Below are 24,772 nucleotides of genomic sequence, written 5' to 3'. Positions count from 1 at the left end.
ATCACCATCTGTTGCTTGGTGTTAGATAGAAAGCAGGACAGAACACCAACGCTTCAACGGAAGCTCACTGATGGTGCTACCTAGCATGGTGCTGAAACTTCTAAGAACAAATCTTCCAGCTCAGCGAGCAAATTTACAACCTGAAACAGAACCTGAACCACAAATCTTCACACAAAGGGTGAACAATTGATAGATTAACTACCATTACTACCTCAAAATCATAACCTGCTCACGAGTTGCTTACATACAAGGATCAATGATCTGATCAGGCGAGCTACTATGCCAGATAATGGCTTTGCTGCACCCTATTTCATAATCAAGCTTGCATTGTAAACAAATGACTTGGGCTTATTTACGAGCTTGCCAATTAGATCAATCGTACAGCATGTGGAACAGCAGGAATCCCAACATGTACATTTATATACACTGGAAGCTACGTGTATTAATAGTGACTTGTTCTTTGCAGTCAGGAACTCAACTCAATACAACAGTTGACAGCCATTCTCTAGTTTATTTTTCAGGGCAATGACTTGACTAGAGTCAATGTGCATGGTTTAAAATTTATGTAAAGTTTGGCAGCTGTCATTCATCATTAACTGGTATATTCTTGATGGAAATGCCTCTACCAGAGTCCACTTGCCAATCAATCAGCAAACTCTTCTCATACAACATTAATGTTGTTTTCTCTTTATATTAGCAATTTTTGCAAATTGTCCTGAGAAGCTTTGTAGATTATGCCATTTTTCATATAAATGATAAAAATTGAGAGAATCAGAGGTAGCGGTCACAACAAAGCCAAAAGGTACGGTTTTCTTCAATGAAGAACATCCACTAATCATATTTTTAAAGTAAAACAAACTGAAAAATATACATCTTAATCACATTTCTTCTGACACAATTCATTTTACATTATGAACATTTCAGTCAAATAATTTAATTGCCTATAATTAAACTGAAAACTTTCCATATTAGACATTTTGTCAGAGACATTTTGGAATGTGGTCTGAAAGTACAAGCCAAATTAAACTTTTCCTGCTTTTTTCTCACTCCTTTACAGAGTTCAATCACAATTGATAATTTAAAGGCTACACAAAGGCTCGGCTTTATTTTAATTCGTTCCTTTGACTTCTATTATGTAACTATTGACAGTACAGCTGAAAGTAATTGATATATTCAAGTATATATTGCCTAAAAACACTTCCAGCTATTTATTAATCTGAGTTACTTTATAGTGGAAACCTTACCAAAGGGAAACTAGGTATTGCGTGGTCTAGAACTTAATAAAACATTTACCCACAGAAAAAATAAAATTGATTCAATGAAACTCAGTAACTGACTTTAGAACAGGTACAGTGAGGGCCAATTTGACAAAGGAAACCACGTGACTCCAAGACTTCTGAAATGCCTCTGAAAAGGTACTGCACAAAAGACTGATTTACCAGTTGAAGTCAACATTTGTCCCAATGAATTGTGGATTAATAATTTGTAAAAGAGAACAGAAAGGAGGTAAGTTTGGATTTAGATTAGTATACCAAATAGGGTGATCAAAAGGTTTGGTATTGGGGTTGAATGGGTCTTCATTCCTCTGACTTTTTATTACTAAAATACCATTTGCCACAGATCAATCCATCGTCAAATCCTGTGAAACTACAGAATGTCCATTGTAAGCAACCTCTCTATTCTGTCCTGCAATGGATATGTTGATAAGAGTAGTATATCATCAGGCCTGTTGTATCATTTAAGATGATCCATGACCAAATGCCACACAGCCACCTTTATCATATTTTCCAACAACAATTAATCTCCTGTTTAAAACTTAACTGATAGACCATCAAATGAAAGCAAACTCAAAAATTTGCCTTTATATGAAAAACCTCACCACCACTGGTCATCTCAAGCACTTCACAGCCTATGAAGTTTTTAAACTGTAGTCACTTATAATATAGCAAGCTCCCACAAGCATCAAATAATCAGTCTCTTTGTGTGATGTTGATCATGACACTGGGGATAACATCTCTGATTCTGTTAGAAAAAGGTGCAATGGATATTTAAGATATTTTACTTCAATCTGACAGGTAGGGCCTTAGTTTAGTGCTTCATGCAAAATATAGCACTCCCTCAAGACAAAGTGGCAGTCTTGACTTTTGTGTTTAAATCCTTAAGTGGGGCTTAAACCTGGAACTTTGACTCAAGAGGTGAGAGCACTGCCAACTGAGTCTGGCCACTGTTGGTAGAAAATAAAGAGAACTTCAAACTTCTACCACTCTTTGTGTAAGAAATGCTCCCCTATTTTAACTCCTGAACAATCTGGCACTAATTGTCTTTTTAGGTTACATAGAGCTGAAAATGTGTTGCTGGAAAAGCGCAGCAGGTCAGGCAGCATCCAAGGAACAGGAAATTCGACGTTTCGGGCATAAGCCCTTCATCAGGAATGAGGAAAGTGTGTCCAGCAGGCTAAGATAAAAGGTAGGGAGGAGGGGCAATGGAGATGTGATAGGTGGAAGGAGGTCAAGGTGAGGGTGATAGGCCGGAGCGGGGTGGGGGTGGGGGTGGGGGCGGAGAGGTCAGGAAGAGGATTGCAGGTTAGGAGGGCAGTGCTGAGTTCGAGGGTTTCGACTGAGACAAGGTGGGGGGAGGGGAAATGAGGAAACTGGAGAAATCTGAGTTCATCCCTTGTGGTTGGAGGGTTCCCAGGCGGGAGATGTGGTGCTCTAGGATGAACTCCGATTTCTCCAGTTTCCTCATTTCCCCTGCCCCCACCTTGTCTCAGTCGAATCACTCAAACTCAGCACCGCCTTCCTAACCTGCAACCTTCTTCCTGACCTCTCCGCCCCCACCCCGCTCCGGCCTATCACCCTCACCTTGACCTCCTTCCACCTATCACATCTCCATCGCCCCTCCCCCAAGTCCCTCCTCCCTACCTTTTATCTTAGCCTGCTGGACACACTTTCCTCATTCCTGAAGAAGGGCTTATGCCCGAAATGTCGAATTTCCTATTCCTTGGATGCTGCCTGACGTGCTGCGCTTTTCCAGCAACACATTTTCAGCTCTGATACTCCAGCATCTGCAGACCTCACTTTCTCCTTTTTAGGTTACATCCCTATTTTAGCCTTCGAGTAAAAAGTGAGGTCTGCAGATCAGCTGGAGATCAGAGCTGAAAATGTGTTGCTGGTTAAAGCACAGCAGGTTAGGCAGCATCCAAGGAACAGGAAATTTGACGTTTCGGGCCAGAGCCCTTCATCAGGAATCCTGATGAAGGGCTCTGGCCCGAAACGTCGAATTTCCTGTTCCTTGGATGCTGCCTAACCTGCTGTGCTTTAACCAGCAACACATTTTCACCCCTATTTTAGCCTTCCCAACCAGAAGTAATTCTATTATACTTAATAGTTCGATGAAAACACCCTCTATAACTTCTACATTCAGGGAACAATCCTAATGTTTAATTTATCTGCATAATTTAACCCCTGAAGCCCAGTTATCAACCAAGACATTATATCCTCCACCAAATGTCAACCTATGCTGTTCCATGGTCTAATCGGAGTAACGTATAATTGAAGCATATCTGCTACTCATACATTCTCTCCACCAGATACAAAGACTGGAATTTCATTAGAAAGTTTGACTATTCTCAGTACTAAATCATGGCATCTTAATCATCAATGAATCTGGACCCTCTAACCTCAATTTTATCTGGACCCTCTATTTTGGCTGTTTTCAGGTCTTAAGTGAATGACTGCACATTTGCCCACTCAAAATATATTTGCCATCATCTTTCCCATTCATCTAATTTCTCTCTTTGTAACATATACTTCCTTCTACATTATATTTGTATCATGTTCAATCTGGATGTGTGGCATTCCCTCTTCATCCAGACAGTTAATAAATTTGATGAATAAATAAATGGGGCCTCAACAGCAATCCATGCAGAATACTACAAGTCACCTGCCATTTATAAAGTACATTTATACCACTTCAGTCATCCAAATAGAATTCTTGTCCTCAAGAATTCTAGACTAATTCTGCGTATTATGTTTAATCACTTCCAGCTGATCTTTTTATTGCATTAGTCATTAAGCTGATTTGCCCACCTCACTGTGAACAGTTTCTGTCTCAATACATTGAAATCAGCCTTATCTAAATTGAAAATCTATGTAGTCATTTCCAAATACCTCCCTTTTAAATAGTAGGCTGAAGTTAACTATATTTTAAAATCATTATTAGATAAAGGTTCACTGAAATCATTTGTTAACAAAATGTAGTAATTGCTGAAAAATTTCAATGCTATATTCCCCATTTTTGGTTTTAGGATATCTCTGTTTTAGAAAATTACCCCAAACACACTTAAGAAATTCACTACTATTCCCAAACGTGCTGACCTACTTACCTCAATTTACATAGAAGTTAAAATCCCTCAATAAAACGACTCTGCTTTTGCTAATGGCTATTTAATCTCTAATTTCCACAATCTAACTTTGCATAAACTCCTACAACAGTTTTGAATCCATTACTCATTCAACCCAGTGTCCACTGTTTGTACTTGTTTGATCCTTTTTTGTCATTGAAGTGTTTCAGGATAAAATTACTAAGGCTACTCTGCCAACTCTACTACTTTCCCCATAGAATTTAGATACAGGAGAGCATCGATTTACGAACTTAATCCATTCCGGGACCCGGTTCGCGAACCGAAAAGTTCGCGAACTGAATCAATGTTTTCCATTGTTCGGATAGCGTAAGAATGCTTGGACGGCTGTTCACAGCGCACACGCCAAAGACGAACTGAATGAGATCACGTGGGGCCCCATGAGCTTTGTGTTCAACAAGTGCGTAGCAAAGCAGAACGATAAAACCACATGGTCACACAAGGGCTTTTTGCACTCGTACCTTGAATTTCGTACGTACGTTGAAGCAAAATTTTATGTACAATCCTGTCTTCTAGACAAGGGTCGGGAATCAAGAAAGTGAACATTTATTTGCAATTCATTCAATTTTCTTTTTATTCTCAATGTATTTGTAAAAAGCACATTTGTTAAATTAGGGTAGGAATATTGCAAATTCACTTGTCATGTCAGCTCTTTGCAACAGCAACTCACCTAGTCCTACTCCTGTCTTTCCCCTATAGCCCTGCATATGGAATCTTAATTGTACTGCACTTGAATAGGTGAAAGGTAATAAACGGAAAACTTAATTTAGGTTTGCTTTTGCTGAGCATTTCTACAATTTTCTCTCTTGAAGAAAAGGTGTACTTTAATTGTTAGCAGTCAAATACCTTGAGGACCAGATTGACTTCTTCAGGAACTCCAGTGACTGAATACTAATTGAAAGTTGGTATTTCCATTGATAAGTTACCCCTTACACCAAAAGTTTTTGTTTTTCTGTTAGGCGCACTAACAATCCATTGTACATCAGTGTTTTCTATACAAGTATGAATCTTATATTTTTCTACACTTAATTGTAATTGCAAGTCCTGAGCCTGTCTAGTTAATCTGAATAGATAATTTCTGCAATCAGTAAAAGGTTCACAAAAAATAAATATTCTGTTGGCAGGGAACGGACAACCTAGTCAACAAATTTAACGTACTTAGTCCTATGATAACAGTTCATATAAATCCTTTATTATAGTATTTGGGCCATGAATACGTAATATTATTTGGGCTGCACATAAATATTTATCATTGTTGAGCAGATATAAAGGCCAATTTTCAACTTGTTGATCTCTGAAACTAAGTGCAAGACAAACAAATTTCATACCCAACATGAGACTTGACAAACTTATGTTAAGTGGTTGGTTGGGTGGGTGGGTGGAATAGAAAATATAAATGAGTAGATAACAAATTTTATTCCTTCTAGACTACAAAAGACAAATGATTTAACTACAATAGCTAACCACTTACCAGTGCCTCTAACCTAGGACAGTGAATGGACAACTGAATCAACGTGTTGTCTGTGATCTGTGGAAAGAGAGATATTAGTTATTAAACATACCAAAATGGGAACAAAAGAGAGACCAGTCTTCTTGCAACCAATTTACATATAGTAGTTGCTCCTTCATGAAAGACAACATAGAATATAAATAATTTCAACATTTAAGATCAACATGCCAAAAATAATTCCTTTTAGGGTTGGAGGATTTGAGCTATAGGGAGTGGCTGAACAGGCTGGATCTGTTTTGCCTGGAGCGTTGGAGGCTGAGGGGTGACCTTATAGAGATTTACAAAATTATGAGGGGCACGGATAGGATAAATAGACTAAAAGTCTTTTCCCTGGAGTGGGGGAGTCCAGAACTAGAGGACATAGGTTTAGGGTGAGAGGGGAAAGATATAAAAGGGTCCTAAGGAGCAAGGTTTTCACACAGAGGGTGATACGTGTATAGATTGAGCTGCCAGAGGAAGTGGTCGAGGCCAGTACAATTGCAATATTTAAGAGGCATTTGGATGGGTATATGTATAGGAAGGGTTTGGAGGGATATGGGCCGGGTGCTGGCAGGTGGGACTAGATTTGGGTTGGGATATCAGGTCGGCATGGACAGATTGGACCGAAGGGTCTGTTTCCATGCTGTACATCTCTATGACTCTAAGTGAAAAATTTAGAGTCATACAGGTGGAAAGAGGCACTTCGGTCAAACACGTCCATTCCAACCAAACTAAACTAGCCCCATTTGCTTGCATTTGGCCCATACCACTCCAAACCTTTCATATTCATGTAATTGTCCAAATGTCTTTTAAATATTGTAACTGATCCAGCATTGATTCCTTCGTCTGGAAGTTCATTGCATATCAGATCCACCCTCTGTAAATTCAGAGGCATTAAAACTGAGCTGAATGAAACTTAGGAAGGTGCATCTACTTTCAGGCTACAATTTCAAAGCTTTAGAAAGGAGATTTCAGTCTAATATGAAGAGATTTTCTTTTTTAAAGTTTGAAGATGTCCATTTCATGCAGTGAAGAAATATTTTTTTAAAAATCAATAGGTAATTATAAAGTGCAAACAGGTAACATTTTGAGCTGTAAAAATACACAGTTGTGCTTAGATGAGAACTCTTACATTACATGGATAAAAATTCTGAAAAGTCCAACTATTCTGTAATATGGGAGTTGATCATTTTGCCTTCAAGCCTTGCTCACCATTCATTAGGTTAAATATCTGTTCTCAAATGTCCAAATCATGTGGTGCCCTTAAAAATGTATCAAAATCAAAATTGGCTTAGCATCATAACCTTTTCATGGATAATTCTAGGTTTCTACTACTCTTTGCGAAAGGTTTTCAGATTTCAAACCGCCTGCTTCTAATATTAAGGTAACATCTCCTTCTCTTGGGATCCTCTGATAGAGGAGAGTTTCCTGTAAAACACCAATTATTTTTAATTTACTCATGAATGTTAGTATTGCTGGCTTCATTCCTAGTTGTTCTTTAAAAAATGATAGCAAGCTGCCTTCTTGAACTGTTGGTGGATGTGCACAATGCAGTAATGGAGGGAGTTTCAGGATTTTCATCCAGCGATACACAAGGCACAGAGATATATTTCAAGTCAGGATGGCAAGTGGTCTGAAGGGGAACTTGCAGATGGTGGTGTTCCCATGCATCTGCTGTCCTTGTCCTTCTAGATAACAGTGGTTCTGGGTTTAGAATGTACTGTCTCAAGAGCCTTGGAGAATTTCTGCAGCGTATTTTGAAATGGTACAAAAGGAATCAGCGTTGCAGAGAGGGGACGTTTGCGGATGTGATGCTAATTAAGTGGGCAGCTTTATTCTGGATGATGTCCAGCTTAAGGTCTTGTTGGAGCTTAACCCATCCGGGCAATTAGGTTACCTCTCTTTTTTTGTAAGGGAATAGAAGCCATATTTCTGCAAAATATGCCCTCATAATTAAACACTAAGGTCATGTATCATTTTGATGAATTTGAACTGCATCCACAGTTGGCATAAGCGTGGTATAACTCAAGTATATTTCACAGTATAGAACTGTATGCACTTCTACAGGTGGATGTTTTCCGAGTCAGAGACAACTGAAGCACAACTTTCTCTTTGTATTTCAATTCATTCAAGATGAAGGTCAACACTGTTAGTCTTTTTGATTGTTTTCTGTACTTGGCTTTCATGGATTTGTAGACATGGCATCAGAATCCCGTTGCCCATCCTTTAAACTATCTGGAAAACCATGATTTGTCTTCAACCTAAAGTGGATTATCTCTCATTATTCTAGGGCGCTTCCATTGATTGCACTTTTGCCCACTCTGTTCATGCCTTTTTGTAACTTGCTTCTCCCAATGCGCACTACTCACTGTGCTTCCCAACTTATAGTCTATTAACTTCAAAAAGCTCTCAATATTTGAGAATTCATTTGCCATTTCCCATCAAAATACTATTTATGCTTACTTGCCCTTTCCCACTTACCAAACATTTTCTATCAATTCACATTTTTGACTATTGTTTCTCAAACACAATCTTATAAATACCTCCTGGAAATTCTGTTAGGACTCTGACAAGTGCATTGTAAAATTAAATCCCACTACTCCAAAGCCATATCAAAAGTGCATGTGTCTTCTACTGCCTATACCTATAAGGGTACAATCACTAAAATGATCAATTTACCTCTTTATCACTTAGACAAGGTTTCATCAATAAATTCTAAACATTTATTAAAGGCAACAATAGATTCTTACGGTAAGTAGGAAAACCAGTACCTACTAAGCTACTATGCAGGATTAAAGTACAGTATATCATCCTTTATCCTAAACACACAGATGACGCAGCTCTGATGCGCTATTATGGATGGGAATAAATGTAGGTGACAAAGAAAAAAGCCTTGCAGGGCAATAAGAACATAAGAAATAGGAGCAGGAGTAGATCATCTGGCCCCTCAAACCTGCTTCATCAGTGATTAAGATCATGTGTTTGAGTACAAAATATAGACGGGAAAACTTCTCAGCACTTTTGACTTCCTGTATACAAGGTCCATTCACTGTCAGGCACAGTGTATTGAAAGACACCTTGGTTTGAGTGGAAAATCAGTTAGACCCAGGTCCTTGGGTTCAGTTAGAAGACTTTCAGATTTGATTAGAAGATTAAAGATATTGAATCAGCTGGGAAACAGTTAGAAACGCTGAAATTTACAACTTTTATTATTCACAAATACTTCATTGAGAGAGGCAGCAAACTTCTACAGCAATTGACAGTACTCTTCCCACTCCCACTTTTCAGGAGAGGCAGAATTTGCTATTTCCAGCTTGGAGGTAAAACAGAAATTAAAAATCCAGAGGCTGTCTTCTTCTAAAATCCAACTTGTTTGTCTAGCATTCAAGGCCATAAAAATAATCTCTTAAAAGCTTGAGTGGGTTCTGTTTATCAAAGTTAGCAGTTTGTCCAATAAACAGCAAGTAGCTCTCAGTTCTCCTTAACTCTTGACTGTTGCAACAAAATTATTCTACTTTTCAGCCCAATGATACCTTCATGAACCCAACTGTGGTAGATCAGGTTTGTCAATTAGTTGCCTATTAATACACTGGGTGGGCTTCGAAACAAAAATAGTTTGTGGCACAGGAGGAGACCATTCAGCTAGAGTCCATAGCAGCTCTCCTTGGGAAAAATTCTCAAATCCCAACAAAATTATTTCCTTCAAGTGCTCATCCAATTTCTATTTGTAATGATTCATCATTTCCATTTCCACCACCTTCATAGGCAGTGTTTTTGGACATTACACTTGCTGTGTTAAAGAGATCCTTCTGATATACCCATTCACTCAAATCTTTAAATCTGAATGCTTTAATCCTGGTATGTTCAGCCAACAGTAGTACCTTCTCTTTATCCACATTACTGAAATCAGTCATAGTTTCATACAGTTCTATCAAATATCCTCCCAACTTCCTTTGCCCTAAGAAGTTCCTCAGCTTTTCCAATGTAACCTTGCAACTGACACTTCAACTCCAGATCCATTCTGGTGAATCTCTTCTTCACACTCTCAAGGAGTCTCGCACTGAGTCTAAAGTGTGGTGATCAGAACTGGATGGAATACTCTAGTTTCACAATTTTATAACTAGTCAGAAGAATTATCATAACATCCTTGCAATTGTATGCAATCGTTATTAAATTGAAGGCATGCACTGTATCTTTAAGGGAGAGCGAATACTGTTTTGCACCGAGAGCTTACAAGTGATATGATAAGATAGCAGTCTCAGAGTGTACTGGAAAATTGAAAATATGTAACATTAGGCTGTGAAATAGATACCAGAGTTGGTTGCTGTTTTGACAACAATTCTAATTTAACCAGCTTAAGTTATGTCCTTGGATACTAAAATCCAATTGCATTTGAATTTATTGTTTTGGTTTGACGTTGGCAATGAGATGATCCGATGTTAAGGATATAAAAATGTAGACATTTTGAAAATTGTTTACAGAGCAACTGCCATCAACACAGATCCAAGAAATTAGGAAACACTCTCTATCAAAAGTACCTTTTCATATGAAACATTCGCAGTAAAAGATCAGTGACTCTTAAAAGGGCACCTTTAGGGCAATTGGCACACAGGCAGCACACACAAAAGAAAAGATGACAACCTATAAAGATCTTCAGCCAGAAGAAAAACATCGAAGATGACAGCCACTATGTTGTTTTGAAATTAAGTTGATGTCATTTTAAACAAGTATCTTATTGGAACAGCATAATGTTGTAGAGTTGGAGACAGATAATATGTAGCTGAGAGAAAAGGGAAGGCTTAGAGTTGTGAAGAGTTGTTTGTTAATGCTCACTTTTAGAGTTAAAAAAGAAACTGAGGTGATTTTGTTAAAATATTCGGGATTCGGGAGTTCTCGGTCATTCATATTTTAACAGATTACAAGGTGAGGCGAGCTTTTCTGGGTGTTTGGTTTAATTAACAGAAGGGCTCACCAGCATGTCATAACACAATAAAGTCCAAGATCTTACATATTTTGTTAACCCATCTCACCATGTCCCTCAATCTTCAGAAGATCAATAGGCATAAAAGCCAAGGTTCTTCAGTTCCTGCACATCTTTAATAACCAAGTCATTAAGCCTATAAATTGCTTCCCCCTCCATCAACATGGATTACATCACACGTTGTTATATGAAATTCTATCTACCAGTTGCCTGCCCATGCTGCTAGCCAATGGCCAATCTTCATTCATATGTAGGTTTTTTTTGGCTTTTGTAATAAAGACAGCACAAAGCATAAGTGAGACAGAACAGACTGAGGCGACCCACCACAAATAAAGCGCAGAATGTTATGGCACATCAATGCTCTTCTCACAATCAAAGCAGAAGAGTCAGGGAGCCCAGAATTTGTTGGTGTTAGAATTACAGATACCGTCTCCAAATTGGCAACCTTGGGACCAAGTCAGTGCCAGATTGCAGAGGAAACAAAAAAAAATTAATTCAATTAATTTAAAACATTTAATCAATTGATTAAGTTTCTTCCTTATAAATTTTGGAAAAATTAAAACATGGTTGTAAAGAAATAATGTTTGATACAAAATTAATAAACCAAGTAGTAAGGCTGTGAATGTACAAGGGCATGGTTGTGAAGCGATCAGCGAATCGCTACTCTCCTTAACCTCTGGCACTTCTATCTCTGTCCCACCTTTAAACCACTTCCTTAAAACTTAATTCTTTGGCCAAGCATTTTGTTCAACAACCCTAACATTTCCTAATGCAACTCAGTGAGGTATTTGGATTTAGAATGTCTCTATAAAGTCTCTTTTTATTTTGTTACATTAAAAGGCTCAATATGATGTAATTTGGGGGAAAACAAGTGTTTGCACACTTACTGGATTAAAATAGCCTTCTAGCATAAACGTTATAATGTATGAATAGCAGCAGATAAAATGACTTTCTCTATGTATTAATATGGTCTCGTTTCCTCTGACTGCATTCAAAGTGCCTCACAACCAATCAATCAAGTAATTTTCAAACGTAGTCATAATTGTACAGAAAGTTATCAATCATTTTGCACAGCAAGGTTCATAAGCAGCACTTATACAAATGATCAGATAACATGTGTTACGTACGTTGAGAACTTAGTATTGATCAGACCAGCAGGATTCTTTCTCTGCTTTTATTCAAGTAACAATGAGAGTTTTATTTAAATGCAAGAAAGGGCAGGCTTTGTCAAACAATACATTTGACATCACTTTCGATGACACATTTTAAAGTTGACCGCACATTAAACAAATAGTTGATACATATCTGAACTGCCTTTAAATAAGCATTACAAGATTATAATTTAATTATAAGGTAAAGAATTTTGTGATTTAGAAAGCACTTGATATTAAAGAGCAAAAAGGAACCAGATTACTGGAAATATTGTAGAATAGATATGACAAGAATGTGGTCTGCGTAAAATCTATTCAGAATAGTTCAAGTCTGTAATCGTATTTGGCAACCTGCATCAAAAGCAAAATTGTGCAGGAGGAAACAAAGAAATTAAACACTATTTTCGAAGTCTGCAATGAAAAATATACATTGTGATGTTTTAAAATGAAATTCAACAATAAATTATTCAAGAAAATTGGACACAGTATTGTAAAAATTATACATCTCCAAGGCAATTTGTAAAGTACGGCATGTTGCAGCTGTCATACACTCCTGATTGTTAACTTCATTGTGGTTAATAATGGTCAAATCACTAATTGCTGACATGTCCTTTCTTCCCTGCGGAATGCTCCTGCTGCAGCTCGAGGTTTAGACTGTGGAGTTGCTATTCTTGAGAAGACTAGCGCTATAATTAATTGTCGACAGAAGCAAGTTGGACTAAATTCCCTCTGAAGTCATCCTTATTAGGTTTGTCCCCAAAAGGTGCAACAATGACATATGAAGTTAATTTGCAACAGATAATCAAATATAAATTTGCCAGGTCATACTGTGAGCTCATTTCCATTCAATCTTAAAAATATGTGTAGCTTAAATTTGTTCTCCTTAAGGCTCTATACCACCCAAAAGTCTAAACATTTTTTTCATGTTCATTAACTTTCTAATATCAACTCTCAAAATTCTAGGTGACGTTGTAGATGACTCTTTGTTCAGGCATTGCTTCCCCTTCAGAACCACTTGCACAACTTAGTTGGTCTCCACAAGACCATACTTTAGTCTGTTCCAATTGCCAAACTTTGAATCTTTGTCAGATTTTCAGTATCAAGGGCATTCTGGTTAAGTTCACAGATGATACAAAGATAGGAGACAGACAGGTAGCATTGAGGAGATAGGGAGGCTTCAGAAGGTTTTGGACAGGTTAGGAGAGTGGGCAAAGAAGTGGCAGATGGAGTACAACATGGGAAACTGTGAGGTCATGCACATTGGTAAGAAGAGAGGCATGGGGTAAAAAATGAGGTCTGCAGATGTTGGAGATCACAGCTGAAAATGTGTTGCTGGTTAAAGCACAGCAGGTTAGGCAGCATCCAAGGAACAGGAAATTCGACGTTTCGGGCATAAGCCCTTCATCAGGAATAATGAAGGGCTTATGCCCGAAACGTCGAATTTCCTGTTCCTTGGATGCTGCCTAACCTGCTGTGCTTTAACCAGCAACACATTTTCAAGAAGAGAGGCATGGACTATTTTCTAAATGGGGAGAAAATTCAGAAGTCTGAAGTGCAAAGAGACTTGGGACTTCTAGTCCAGGATTATCTCAATGTAAACTTACTGGTTGAATCAGTAGTTAGGAAAACAAATGCAATGATGGCATTTATTTTGAGAGATGTACATCGGGGATGTACATCGGAGGGTCTGGTCACATTTGGAGTATTGGGTGCAGTTTCGGGCTCCATATATCAGGAAGGATGAACAGACCCTGGAGTGTATTTAAAGGAGGTTCATGAGAATGGTCCCAAGAATGAAAAGCTTAACATATGAGGAACATTTGAGGACTGTGGGTCTACACTCTGAATTTAAAAGGATGAGGGAGGAACTAATTGAAACTTACAGAATACTGAATGGCCTGGACAAAGTGGATTTTGGGAAGATATTTCCATTGGTAGGAGAGACTAGGACCCATGGGCACAGCCTTAGAGTAAAAAGAAGACCTTTTAGAACGGAGATAAGGAGAAAATTCTTCAGCCAGAGAGTGGTGAATCTACAAGGTGGCTGTGGAGGCCAGGTCATTGATTGTATTTAAGACTGAGATAGATAGGTTACTGATTGTCAAGGGGATCAAGGGTTACAGGGAGAAGGCAGAAGAATGGAGATGAGATATCTATCAACCTACCATGATTAAATGGTAGAGCAGACACAATGGGGTGAATGGCTGAATTTCTGCTATGTCTTATGGTTTTTTCTGCATCATAATTTGCCAGTGTTACATTCCTTTCTCCCAGAATTCCCTGTGACTGCAACACACATCCTTGGTGTATTTGTCAACTTCTCCACTGTAGACATTCAATTCTAGTAAACCTCAACTGTGGTATTCCTCTACAGGTAAATCTGCCCTCATGGTTCCACTCCCAAACGTCCAGTGCATCTTTAGCAATAGCATCGCCACCTGTCTTTTGTAGTAATCTCTGAAGTGCCCTTTCCTATCCTCATTTATAGATTTCCCTTCAAAAGTATTATCTTTTAGTATGCAGTCAGGGCATACATTAATTGCTTCACGACCTTTCTCTTAAGTTATCCACATAAAGTTGCAGATAGTCAAACAAAACCCATTCTTGAACATAATGGACCAATTTCATTTAATGCAATTTCATTGGTTAAAACTTTATTCCCTTGATCTAAATTTTAGACTTATTTCCAAACAAGTAAAATTACAAGCTGAAGACATGGTGACCAATAAGTGACTAACTAAAATTTCAAAATCTGCCCTCAGTCTTGTCCTCTCCAAGGAAACCTGTGCTAACATCTCCAAACTCTCCTCAAAACTGAACTCTCCCATTCCTGGAACAATTCTTATCATCCCCTTCTGCAGCTTCTTCAATATATTCACATCCTTCCTAAAGTATGGTAGCCAGAACAGTACACAATACTACAATGAGGTCTAACCAGTTATCCTACACAAGTTCAGAATAATGTGCCAACTCTCGTACTCTGTCTCTATTAATGGCATGTAGAATACCATTTTTTAAAATAAAGAAAGCAGCTCTCTTCAATTGCCTTGATATTGGAACCCTTAGTTTATCCAAATGACAATGATTTAGATCCTGGTAGGCAGGGACAATTTTGAAGTTAGCACAGATGATACAAAACTTTGAGAATTGTAAACACGGAGGACACTGCAAAATTTCTAAAAGAAACTTTAGCTGACAAGTCATTTTTGATGACGCACACACACTCCCAAGGCCCTCTGCGCTTGTACTGTATTTAGAACAGTACCTTTTATTTCAGTCTTTCTCTCCATGTATCAGCTCATACCCTATACTTCACTGCAATGAAATACTATTTACTCACACACTTCAACTTCTCAATGTCATCCTTTTACACATTGTTGTGCTTATAGAATGGTAGCTGCCAGCTTTTGTTTTAACCATAATCCATTTTTGCATCTCTTATTTGTTTTTTCACCTCCCTTCTAAATCTTCCATATTCAGCCTGGTTCTCAGTTCTGCATACCAACTGACATGTGTTGTAAGCACACTTTTATTTTGTTTGTCTCATTCATCAACCTGGTGCACTGTAATTATTTTCCCTATGCTGCCCTTTGAACGAATATATCTTGACTGTGCCTGATTGCCTCTTTGAAGGGATTGTTCAGTTACTGTTCCACCTAACAACAATTTGGATTCAGTCTGTCTATCAGACCAAGCTTCAGTCTTGCCCCATTGAAGTCTACCGTCTGCCAGACATCATTCTTACTCTGGATTCACCAACTTCATTTTTTACTGTTATCCTAAACCTTATGGGATAAACAATTTTACTCTATTTACTCATTTCACCATATTTCCAAAAACTAGGTCTTACCAGTGCCTTTGTTGGACAGGACACATACTGCGATATGAAATTCTCCTGGACAGAATATGAAACATTTTTCTCTCACTACTCACCACACTGCCATTAACCCAGTCTACATGCAAGTAATTGAAGTCTCCCATTAAAGTTGCTTTGATACACTCTCTGCCATTTCCTTAGTCCTCTACTTCCTTCCCACAAGTTGGGAATCAATAGACTAAAGCAAGCAATATAATTGCACCCTTCTTATCCCTTAGTTCCAACCAAATCTTTCTTCCCTTGAACCTTCTGAAAGACCCAGGGCGGCACGGTGGCTAGCACTGTTGTCTCATAGCGCCAGGGACCCAGGTTCAATTCCAGTCTCGGGCGACTAGTTTGTGTGGAGTTTGCACATTCTCCCAGTGCCCACGTGGGTTTTCTCCGGGTACACCCATTTCCTCCCACAGTCCAAAGATGTGCAGGGTAGATGTATTAATCTGGGGTAAATGGAGAGGAGTAGGGGAATGGGTCTGGAAGGGTTACTCTTTGGAGGGTCAGTGTGGACTCCTTGGGCTGAAGGGCCTGTTTCCAAACTGTAGGGATTCCATATCTATCCTGGACTCCAATATTCTCCTTAGCCAAGGCCTTTGTAATTGTCATATAATATCACCTGCCAATCTGTGCCTATCATTCCACAGTCTCATTAGCAATTCTCAATGCTGTCATATACATGTAGTGTAACTCCAGTTTAGACCGCTTTGGTTTTCTTTGCTACTCCAACTCCACCTATTAACTTACCACAATTACTACTTCAGCACGACCTGTTTCTCCCAGCATTTCATGCACATGGGTTCTACTTTCTAATAGTCTCTCCTGGCTCCAACACTAGGATGATGAGCTACTTTAACTCTCCCCAACAGTACCAGGTAATGGTCTGAAGGAATTTAGTCCCAGCTCTGTTAGGATACAGCCTATCTATCTGGCTTGGACAGGACAAATCACCCAGTGTCCAGTGTCCCTAAAATCTAAAGCACTTCCTTCCTGCAGCATATTTCCAGCCACTCATTCATTTTCCTTGACTTCCTAAATCTATACGCACACATACAGCTAGGCCTCCCAAAGTGTTGAAGTCCTGGCTCTTGCTGCAACCTCCAATGATCCATTACTCTCACCAATATCCAGAACAAAAATGCAGTTAGTGAGCATGATATCTGGGAATTCCTGCAGTGCTTGCCTTTTTTTTTGGACTGCCTGGCAGTCACCTATTCTCTATCTGCCTCTTGCCCCTAACGTGCATGGGTGTCCACACTTCTAAATGTGCTACCCACATAACTTTCAGCTTCATGACTGCAACTCAGTGTGGCTTTGGCCATTTTTAAATTGAAACTCTGAACTGAAGCTTGTGCAGCTGTGCATGGGCTTGCTTAGGTTACAAGATGTGTCCACTTGGCCAATCTGCACTGTAATACATTAAAGTAAAGCATCTGAAAAATATAATAACCTTACTCTTGTACTATTAACTATAAATTGAAGATTCATACACAGCAACAATTCTTCACTTTTACCCACAAATCAGCTCACACTCCTTTGCCTCCACATTTATACTTTTCATGTGCTAGTATGGAAATTTACTTTTCCGAAATTACTGGTGTTGAAAAGCCATTTCTAATAGCATCTGCTCAGCAACCAATCAACGTATGTCTTCCATGTGAAATATGTCTTGTAATTATTATCAGAGTCAAACTGGTAAGGTTTAACCTGTATGAAATGTCTGTTGGGACAGTGTGCAGTTTAAAAAAAACCATTTTCAGAGTGCACTCACTTTGGGATTTAATGAAGATACTTTGGATGTCAACACAAAACCAGCTCATAAATCACAAATTTCCTAATTGGATTTAGACAGATATTTATTCCAATTAACAATGCCAAGGGTGTTTTGAAATTACTTTCAACTTGGATCCAAATTGAGCAGCACAGGTTTTGTGGAGTTATGGCAATTGACCAAGGAAATGGAACTGTGTTTAAACACTCATTCTGGTGGCTACATAAATTTGTCAATATCCTATCGGAAACAAACCTTATATAATGCATGCTTACTTTCCCCATTAAATGTTTGGAAAGTGCTTATACAGGTTGCAAAAAAAAAAGTTCCTGTGGGATTTTATATCGATAGGCTCAAGATGAAGAGTGACATGGATAAGGTTGACTATTACCACCTGTGACAGCTGCAATGTTTTCTGAGGAATCAACACATGCAGGGGAGAAAAGTCCAGAAATCCAAGACTGAAGGAGTATTAGTCATCTTCAGATAAACAAACAGGACACAGAGCATGAAAAAAATAGGCCATTTCTTTCATTGTTGGCTGGGCTCACATGACTGCCCTAATATTGCCAAGATTCACCTAGTATGAGCCATAACAAATTAAATTCTCTAGACGTCTCTGAATCTGCCCCATCTCCCCTTTCCCACCAATCACAAATCATCCTTGGCTGTCCGGGATGGTTTTGAACTTGACTGCTGTGCAGCTAAACACATCCAGGCAAGTGAAGAGTACCTGATTACAATCCGGATTTGTGCCTCATAGATAGTAGATGGCATATAGGGAGTTAGGAGTTGACTTGGGCAGTGCAAAATCATCAGCCTCTGGTCACTTATGGCTCCCCCTCAGGATACTGACAGTGGGGGATTCAGCAAAGACAATGACAATGAAGATTAAGAATAAATTATGAGACAGAGTCATTGCCTGGCACATTTTTGGTACAAGAGACTTATAACTCCATAGTATATGGCATGGTATATAGTGATATTTGGTATTCGCCCGTATGGGCGATCAGCTTTATTTTCAGTTCTCTTCTGCTATCACTATACCAGAGTCAGAGTTATACAGCATGGACCCTTCGGTCTAACTTGTCCACCCTGTACTAATCTAGCCCCATTTGTGATAATGCTGCTCCTTTAACAAGGTTATGCTGTCATTGGTCTTTTCTTCCAGAGTGGTCGTAAAAGACACAGACTCTGAAAAGTCTAAATTTGAAGGGTTTTAGGGCCAGTTTGATTTATAGCAAACAGATACTGCCTCAGGCAAAATGCTTTCAAGTTTTTTAAAAACACTTGGACAAAAGAGAAATGGCCATTTCTCCAGCTTAGCTTTTCTCTGGTTTTATTTGGGTTTTTTTGGCAGTCTTGTTTGTTCACTGAAAGCAGTCAGGCAGTTTTGAAGCTGCTGGACTCAAAGAAGCAGGTCCATGTTGATCCTCCTCTCTCTCTCTCTGACATGTCTCCTGTAAGACCACGTGTTTGATTTTACCTTTTATGCCAAGGGGTAGAAGAAGTGACTTTGGGGATTTTGCAAAAATTGATTAAGGCCAAGCTGCTGGAATCAGCAGACATTCTGGAGCTGGAGCTGCCTTCTTCCATGAGGAAAGGAGATATAATTACAGCAATAGCTGAGCATTTCAGTTTGCTGGAAAAACCACCAGAATCTTTTGATGGCTAATATTCAATTGAAAATGAAGCAGCTTGAGTTAAATGCAAAAGACAAGGAGAGGGCAGCAGAAATAAAATTTTGGATTATGATTAAAAACAGAGGAAAGAGAAAAATAAACAAATCGCTTGAACATAACAATGAGAGACAGAGAGAGAGAGAGAGACAGAGACAGAGACAGAGAGAGAGAGAGAGACAGAGACAGAGACAGAGACAGAGACAGAGAGAAGAAAGCAGGAGAGGGAATTTGAAATTCAGAAATTGGCACTTAGACAGGAAAGGAGAATGAGAGTACTGCAGATGCTGGTGATCAGAAACGAAAAGAGTGGTGCTGGAAAAGCACAGCTGGTCAGGCAGCATCCAAGGAGCAGGAGAATTGAAGTTTTGGGCATAAGTCTTTCATCAAAAAAATCATCTTAAAAAAAAAAGATGGAAATGGAGGCTGAAGGTAAGCTAGTGAGGAAAAGAGTGAGGATGAGCAAACCCATAGTAGCCAAAGGCCTGGTGAGACAGTGTTTCAATGTTGTCAAGATTAGAGTGGTGCTAGAAAAGCACAGCAGGTCAGGCAGCATCCCAGAAGCAGGAAACTTGATGTTTCAGGCAAAAGCTAATCATCAAGCATTGCCTAAATTTGATGAAAAGGATATACAAGCCTTTTTCACCACATTTGAAAAGGCGGTTAAACTAATGCAGTGGCCCTTGACCATATGGGTTTTGTTGATCCAAACAAAACTTGTGTGTAGAATTAGTGCGGTAGTCACGTCACTATCAGAGGAGGTATCTGGGGCATATGAGGAAGTGAAGAAAGCCATCTTAAGTGCGTATGAGCTTGCATCAGAAGCCTACATACAACGTTTCAGGAATCTAAGGTGAGGGACCCTGGTCAAACCTACATGGAGTTTAAAAGGATCAAACAAAGTAATTTTGATAGGTAAATAAGGGCATTAAAAATAGAGCAAACCTGTGATGCTCTTAGAGAGATAATTATTTTGGAGGAATTCAAAAGTTCACTTCCTGAAGTAGTGAAAACTCATGCGGAAGAGCAGACATAAAATGGCAAGACCAGCAGCTGAAATGGCTGATGACTATGAGTTGGTACACAAATCAAAGTATGGCTTCCAAAATCAATTTCAATCCGTTAGCAATAGAAATTGGGGAAAAGAGAAATTCTCATGTGGAAAGGGAAAGGTAAATCTCTGAAGATCACAAGGATAACTTACCACAAGGTAAAAAAAGGAAACTCTTGAAGGGGACAGAAGTTAAAAAGCTCCGGTGTTTTCACTGCAATAAAGTAGACCACATGAAATCAGGGTTGGTGGATAAAGAAAAGCACTGGGAAGTCACATGTAGGATAAGCCAATGAATTTTGTTGGAGTGGAAACAGAAAGCACAGTGGAGGCTAGAAAGCTGCCCCAAAATGTACAAGGTGGTTTGTTCAGGAGGGAGGAAAAGCCAGATCTTCTTAAACCATACACCTGTGAAGGTAATGTTTACTTGCATGGGCTAGGAGCAGCAGGTAAAGAGGTTACAATATTAAGAGATACAGTATCCTCTCAATCCATGATGCTGAAAGATGAGGAGATATGTATCTCGGAGGACTATTGGCAAAAAAGGTGCTAGTGATGGGACTTGCAGTGATACGTGAACCTTTATAAGCGAGATTTGGTGGACTTATCAAGTCTAAAGGAAAAGTCAAAGGTGAACTAATTGATCAGGACTCCAGTCAGAAAGAAATCGGTGTCATGTGAATATGCTCAAAAAGGTATTTTGACAGGGAAGGAAAGCAAGAGGAGACTTTGTCATTGGTTACAACATAATGAAGAACTAAGTTCAGAGGATTCTGAATTGGATATTTCTCAAATTGGACAATGAGGAAATTGTCAAAAATTGGAATAAATTATTGAGTTAACTTCCAGAGGAAAATCAAAATGACCTGAAACAGTTATTACTACTGCATGGGGAGATATGAGGAAATAAGCTGGGAAGTACAGTACTAACTTAATTATGCATAATGTAGATATAGGAGTTGCTGTTCCAAACAAGCAACATCATCATAGGTATAACCATCTAAAGTTAGCACAGGTTCAATAGGAGATTGAATGTATGCTCTAAGGAAACATAATTGAAGCGAGTTAGTGAATGGAGTTCACCCATATTAATGGTGCCTTTGGGAGAAGTGAGTCTCCAAATAGCACACAGGCACACTCGCAACTTTTTGTCAAGTTCCACCTTTGCCCTGTACAGGGCAATGCTAAAGAGATAATCTGGGGTTGGGGGTGGGGGGGTTTCAGAACTGTGTAGAACTCCAAGGAATGTGTGGGGGAGAGAGAGGGGGTGGGAGGTCAGTCATTTGGATATGGTGCCTGTTCTCACCAGCATTTCAGGAAGTTGAGTTCTTTTTTATTCATTGTAACAAAAGGCATGATCAGTGTTGGAAACACCTCTTTGATGTAATGTTTTTATCAGGACCACGAGATCTCCTCTGGATAATCGATATTCACATAATTGAGGTTCCTCTGTATATCAGTTTAAAGTCATGCCATTTGGTATGAAAAACGCGCCAGCCATATTTCAGAGACTAACCAATAAGGTCATTGCTGGATTGACAAACTGTGTTGTACATATAGATGACCTGTTGATTTTGAGTCATAAATTGAAGGACATTTGCAACATGTATCAGACTTGTACAACTGACTTCAGGAGGCAGACTTGGTGATAAACCTGGCTAAAAGTGAATATGCCAAAGCCCAAGTTACCTTCCCAGGCCATGTTATTGGACATGGACAAATGGCCCCATGCAATACAAATACAAAAATAACTGGGGATTTCCCATACCATAAACTAGAAGAGCAGTTCCAGGGATTGAATGGATTTTATCACAAATTCGTAACAAATGTTTTTTTATAATATATTTTTATTAAGAAAAATAGATTTTAAAATATTACAAATACAAAACAACGCAATGCAAAACAGTACAAAAATAGGACAAAACTAAACCCAAATAATAAAAAAATTCCCCAACCCACCCTCCTATACGAATGTATAAACATACATAGGGAAGTATAAAATTAAAAAACCTAAACTAGCTATTTAACTAAATAAATAAATAAATAAATAAATAATCTAACAACAAACAAATAAATAGTAATAACTCAGTCCAGCCAAACAAAACACTCATACATTCATAGTTCCTCCTCCCTGGATATTGGACTCATAAAACACAATCATTACAGCTATATAAAAGCCTTTGTTAGTGTGGCAGATAAATCTGTGTCCAGATATTTCAAAAAGGGTTGCTATGTCTTGTAAAAATTCTCAGTTTTGTGGTGTACCATATTTGAGAGAAAATCCAGGGGAATATGCTTCATAACAATCTTCCGCCAACCTGACAGGCCTGGGGTTTTTTCGGATATCCAACCAAGCAAGATATTCTTCCTTGCACAGAACGTAAGAATATTGAAAAGCTTTTCTTATGTGCGTCTGCAGGAAATACAATGGGTAGGCCCAAAAGGAGAGAAAGACGGTCCTTCTCCACCACTACACCTAAAAGCCTCTCCATTGCACCTGCCACAGCGCTCGATATGTTTGAAGCCTGACACATGGCCAAAGACAATGGGTAAGAGTACCCATACAGACCTTGCACTTGGGACATGCTGAAAATACCCCTGGTTTAAATTTTGACAAAACGGTCTGGGGCTAAGTGGACCCTGTGGAGAATCTTCAACTGTAAAGCATGGGTCCAATTGCAAATTGATATCGTCCTTGCAATCTCCCAAGTATCCTCCCATGCCTCTGAAGAAACTCCAACACCCAACTCTCATTCCCACAACTTGCAGAGTCGATCAGACTCATCTGAGGTGACACCCCACAAATGGTGATATAAAGTACTGACAGAGTGTGTACTCTTAGCCCTTAGAACCCCTCTTTCTGTGTCAGATTTAGACCATATGTATCAGGCAAGGCACTGAAACTGCTGGAAATTAGAACATCTGCATACAGCGAGATTTTATGTAATTTTGACCCCACTTCTGGAGCTGATATATTGAAATCCCCACGAATGGCCTCTGCCAACAGTTCAATCACCACGTAAAAAGTAATGGTGAAAGGGGACAGTCTTGCTGGCTGCCCCTAGAAATATTAAATTTGCTTGATTGTACCCCGTTGGTAATGACCGCTGCGAGAGGTACACTGTAGAGAACCTTTACCCATCTTATGAAAACTTTGCCCAGACCAAACCGGTCGAGAGTATAGGAGAAAGTGAGGACTGCAGATGCTGGAGACCAGAGTTGAGAAGAGTGGTGCTGGAAAAACACAGCAGGCTAAGCAGCATCACAGGAGCAGGAGAATCGACGTTTCGGGCATAAGCCCTTCTTCAGGAATGAGGCTGGTGTGCCAAGCAGGCTGAGATAACAGGTAGGGGGAGGGGCGCTGGGAATACGATAGGTGGAAGGAGGTGAGGGTGAGGGTGACAGGCCGGAGAGGGAGTGGGAGCGGAGAGGTCAGGAAGATTATTACAGGTCAAGAGGGCGGTGCTGAATCTGGGGGTTGGAACTGAGATAAGGTGGGGGGAGGGGAAATGAGGAAGCTGGAGAAATCTACATTCATCCCGTGTGGTTGGAGGGTTCCTAGGCGGAAAACGAGGCACTCTCCCTCCAGGCGTCATGTGGCCAGGGTGTGGCGATGGAGGAGGCCAAGGACCTGCATGCCCTTGGAGGAGTGGGAGGGAGAGTTAAAGTATTCAGCCACAGGGCAGTTGGGTTGGTTGGTGCGCGTGTCCCAGAGGTGTTCTCCGAAACATTTCGCAAGTAGGCGGCCTGTCTCCCGTCGCAAATTCACCTGCACCTACACACATATCATTTACGGTATCCGCGGCATCCGATGTCATCCCCTCTACATTGGAGAGACAGGCCGCCTACTTGCAGAACGTTTCAGGGAACACCTCTGTGACACTCGCACCAACCAACCCAACTGCCCCATGGCTGAACACTTTAACTCTCCCTCCCACTCCGCCAAGGACATGCAGGTCCTTGGCCTCCTCCATCGCCAGACCCTGGCCACACGATGCCTGGAGGAAGTGCGCCTCATCTTCTGCCTAGGAACCCTCCAACCACACGGGATGAATGTAGATTTCTCCAGCTTCCTCATTTCTCCTCCCCCCACCTTATCTCAGTCCCAACTCCCGGATTGGGAGCACCACCCACTTGACCTACAATCTTCTTTCTGACCTCTCCGGCCTATCACCCTCACCCTCACCTCCTTCCACCTATCATATTCCCAGCACCTCTCCCCCAAATTCCCTCCCCCCTACCTTTTATCTCAGCCCGCTTGGCACGCCAGCCTCATTCTTGACGGGCTTATGCCCGAAACGTCGATTCTCCTGCTCCTCGAATGCTGCCTGGCCTGCGGTTTCGAGTATAGAAAAGGTACGG

At 39.8% G+C, this 24,772-nt stretch overlaps 1 protein-coding gene across 1 annotated transcript in view; it reads right to left on the bottom strand.

Moving 5' to 3' along the window:
• The window catches only part of fbxl2 (F-box and leucine-rich repeat protein 2), a 182,195-nt gene that overhangs the window by 12,444 nt on the left and 144,979 nt on the right, over positions 1-24,772 (bottom strand). Inside the window, exon 13 of the mRNA XM_060824199.1 lies at positions 5,892-5,948. Coding sequence (XP_060680182.1) covers positions 5,892-5,948 — 57 coding nt within the window. The remainder of the gene's footprint in view (positions 1-5,891; positions 5,949-24,772) is intronic.

This window comes from Hemiscyllium ocellatum, chromosome 4, assembly GCF_020745735.1.
Source record: "Hemiscyllium ocellatum isolate sHemOce1 chromosome 4, sHemOce1.pat.X.cur, whole genome shotgun sequence".
NCBI lineage: Eukaryota > Metazoa > Chordata > Chondrichthyes > Orectolobiformes > Hemiscylliidae > Hemiscyllium > Hemiscyllium ocellatum.
This window is presented reverse-complemented; position numbering and strand designations above follow the sequence as displayed.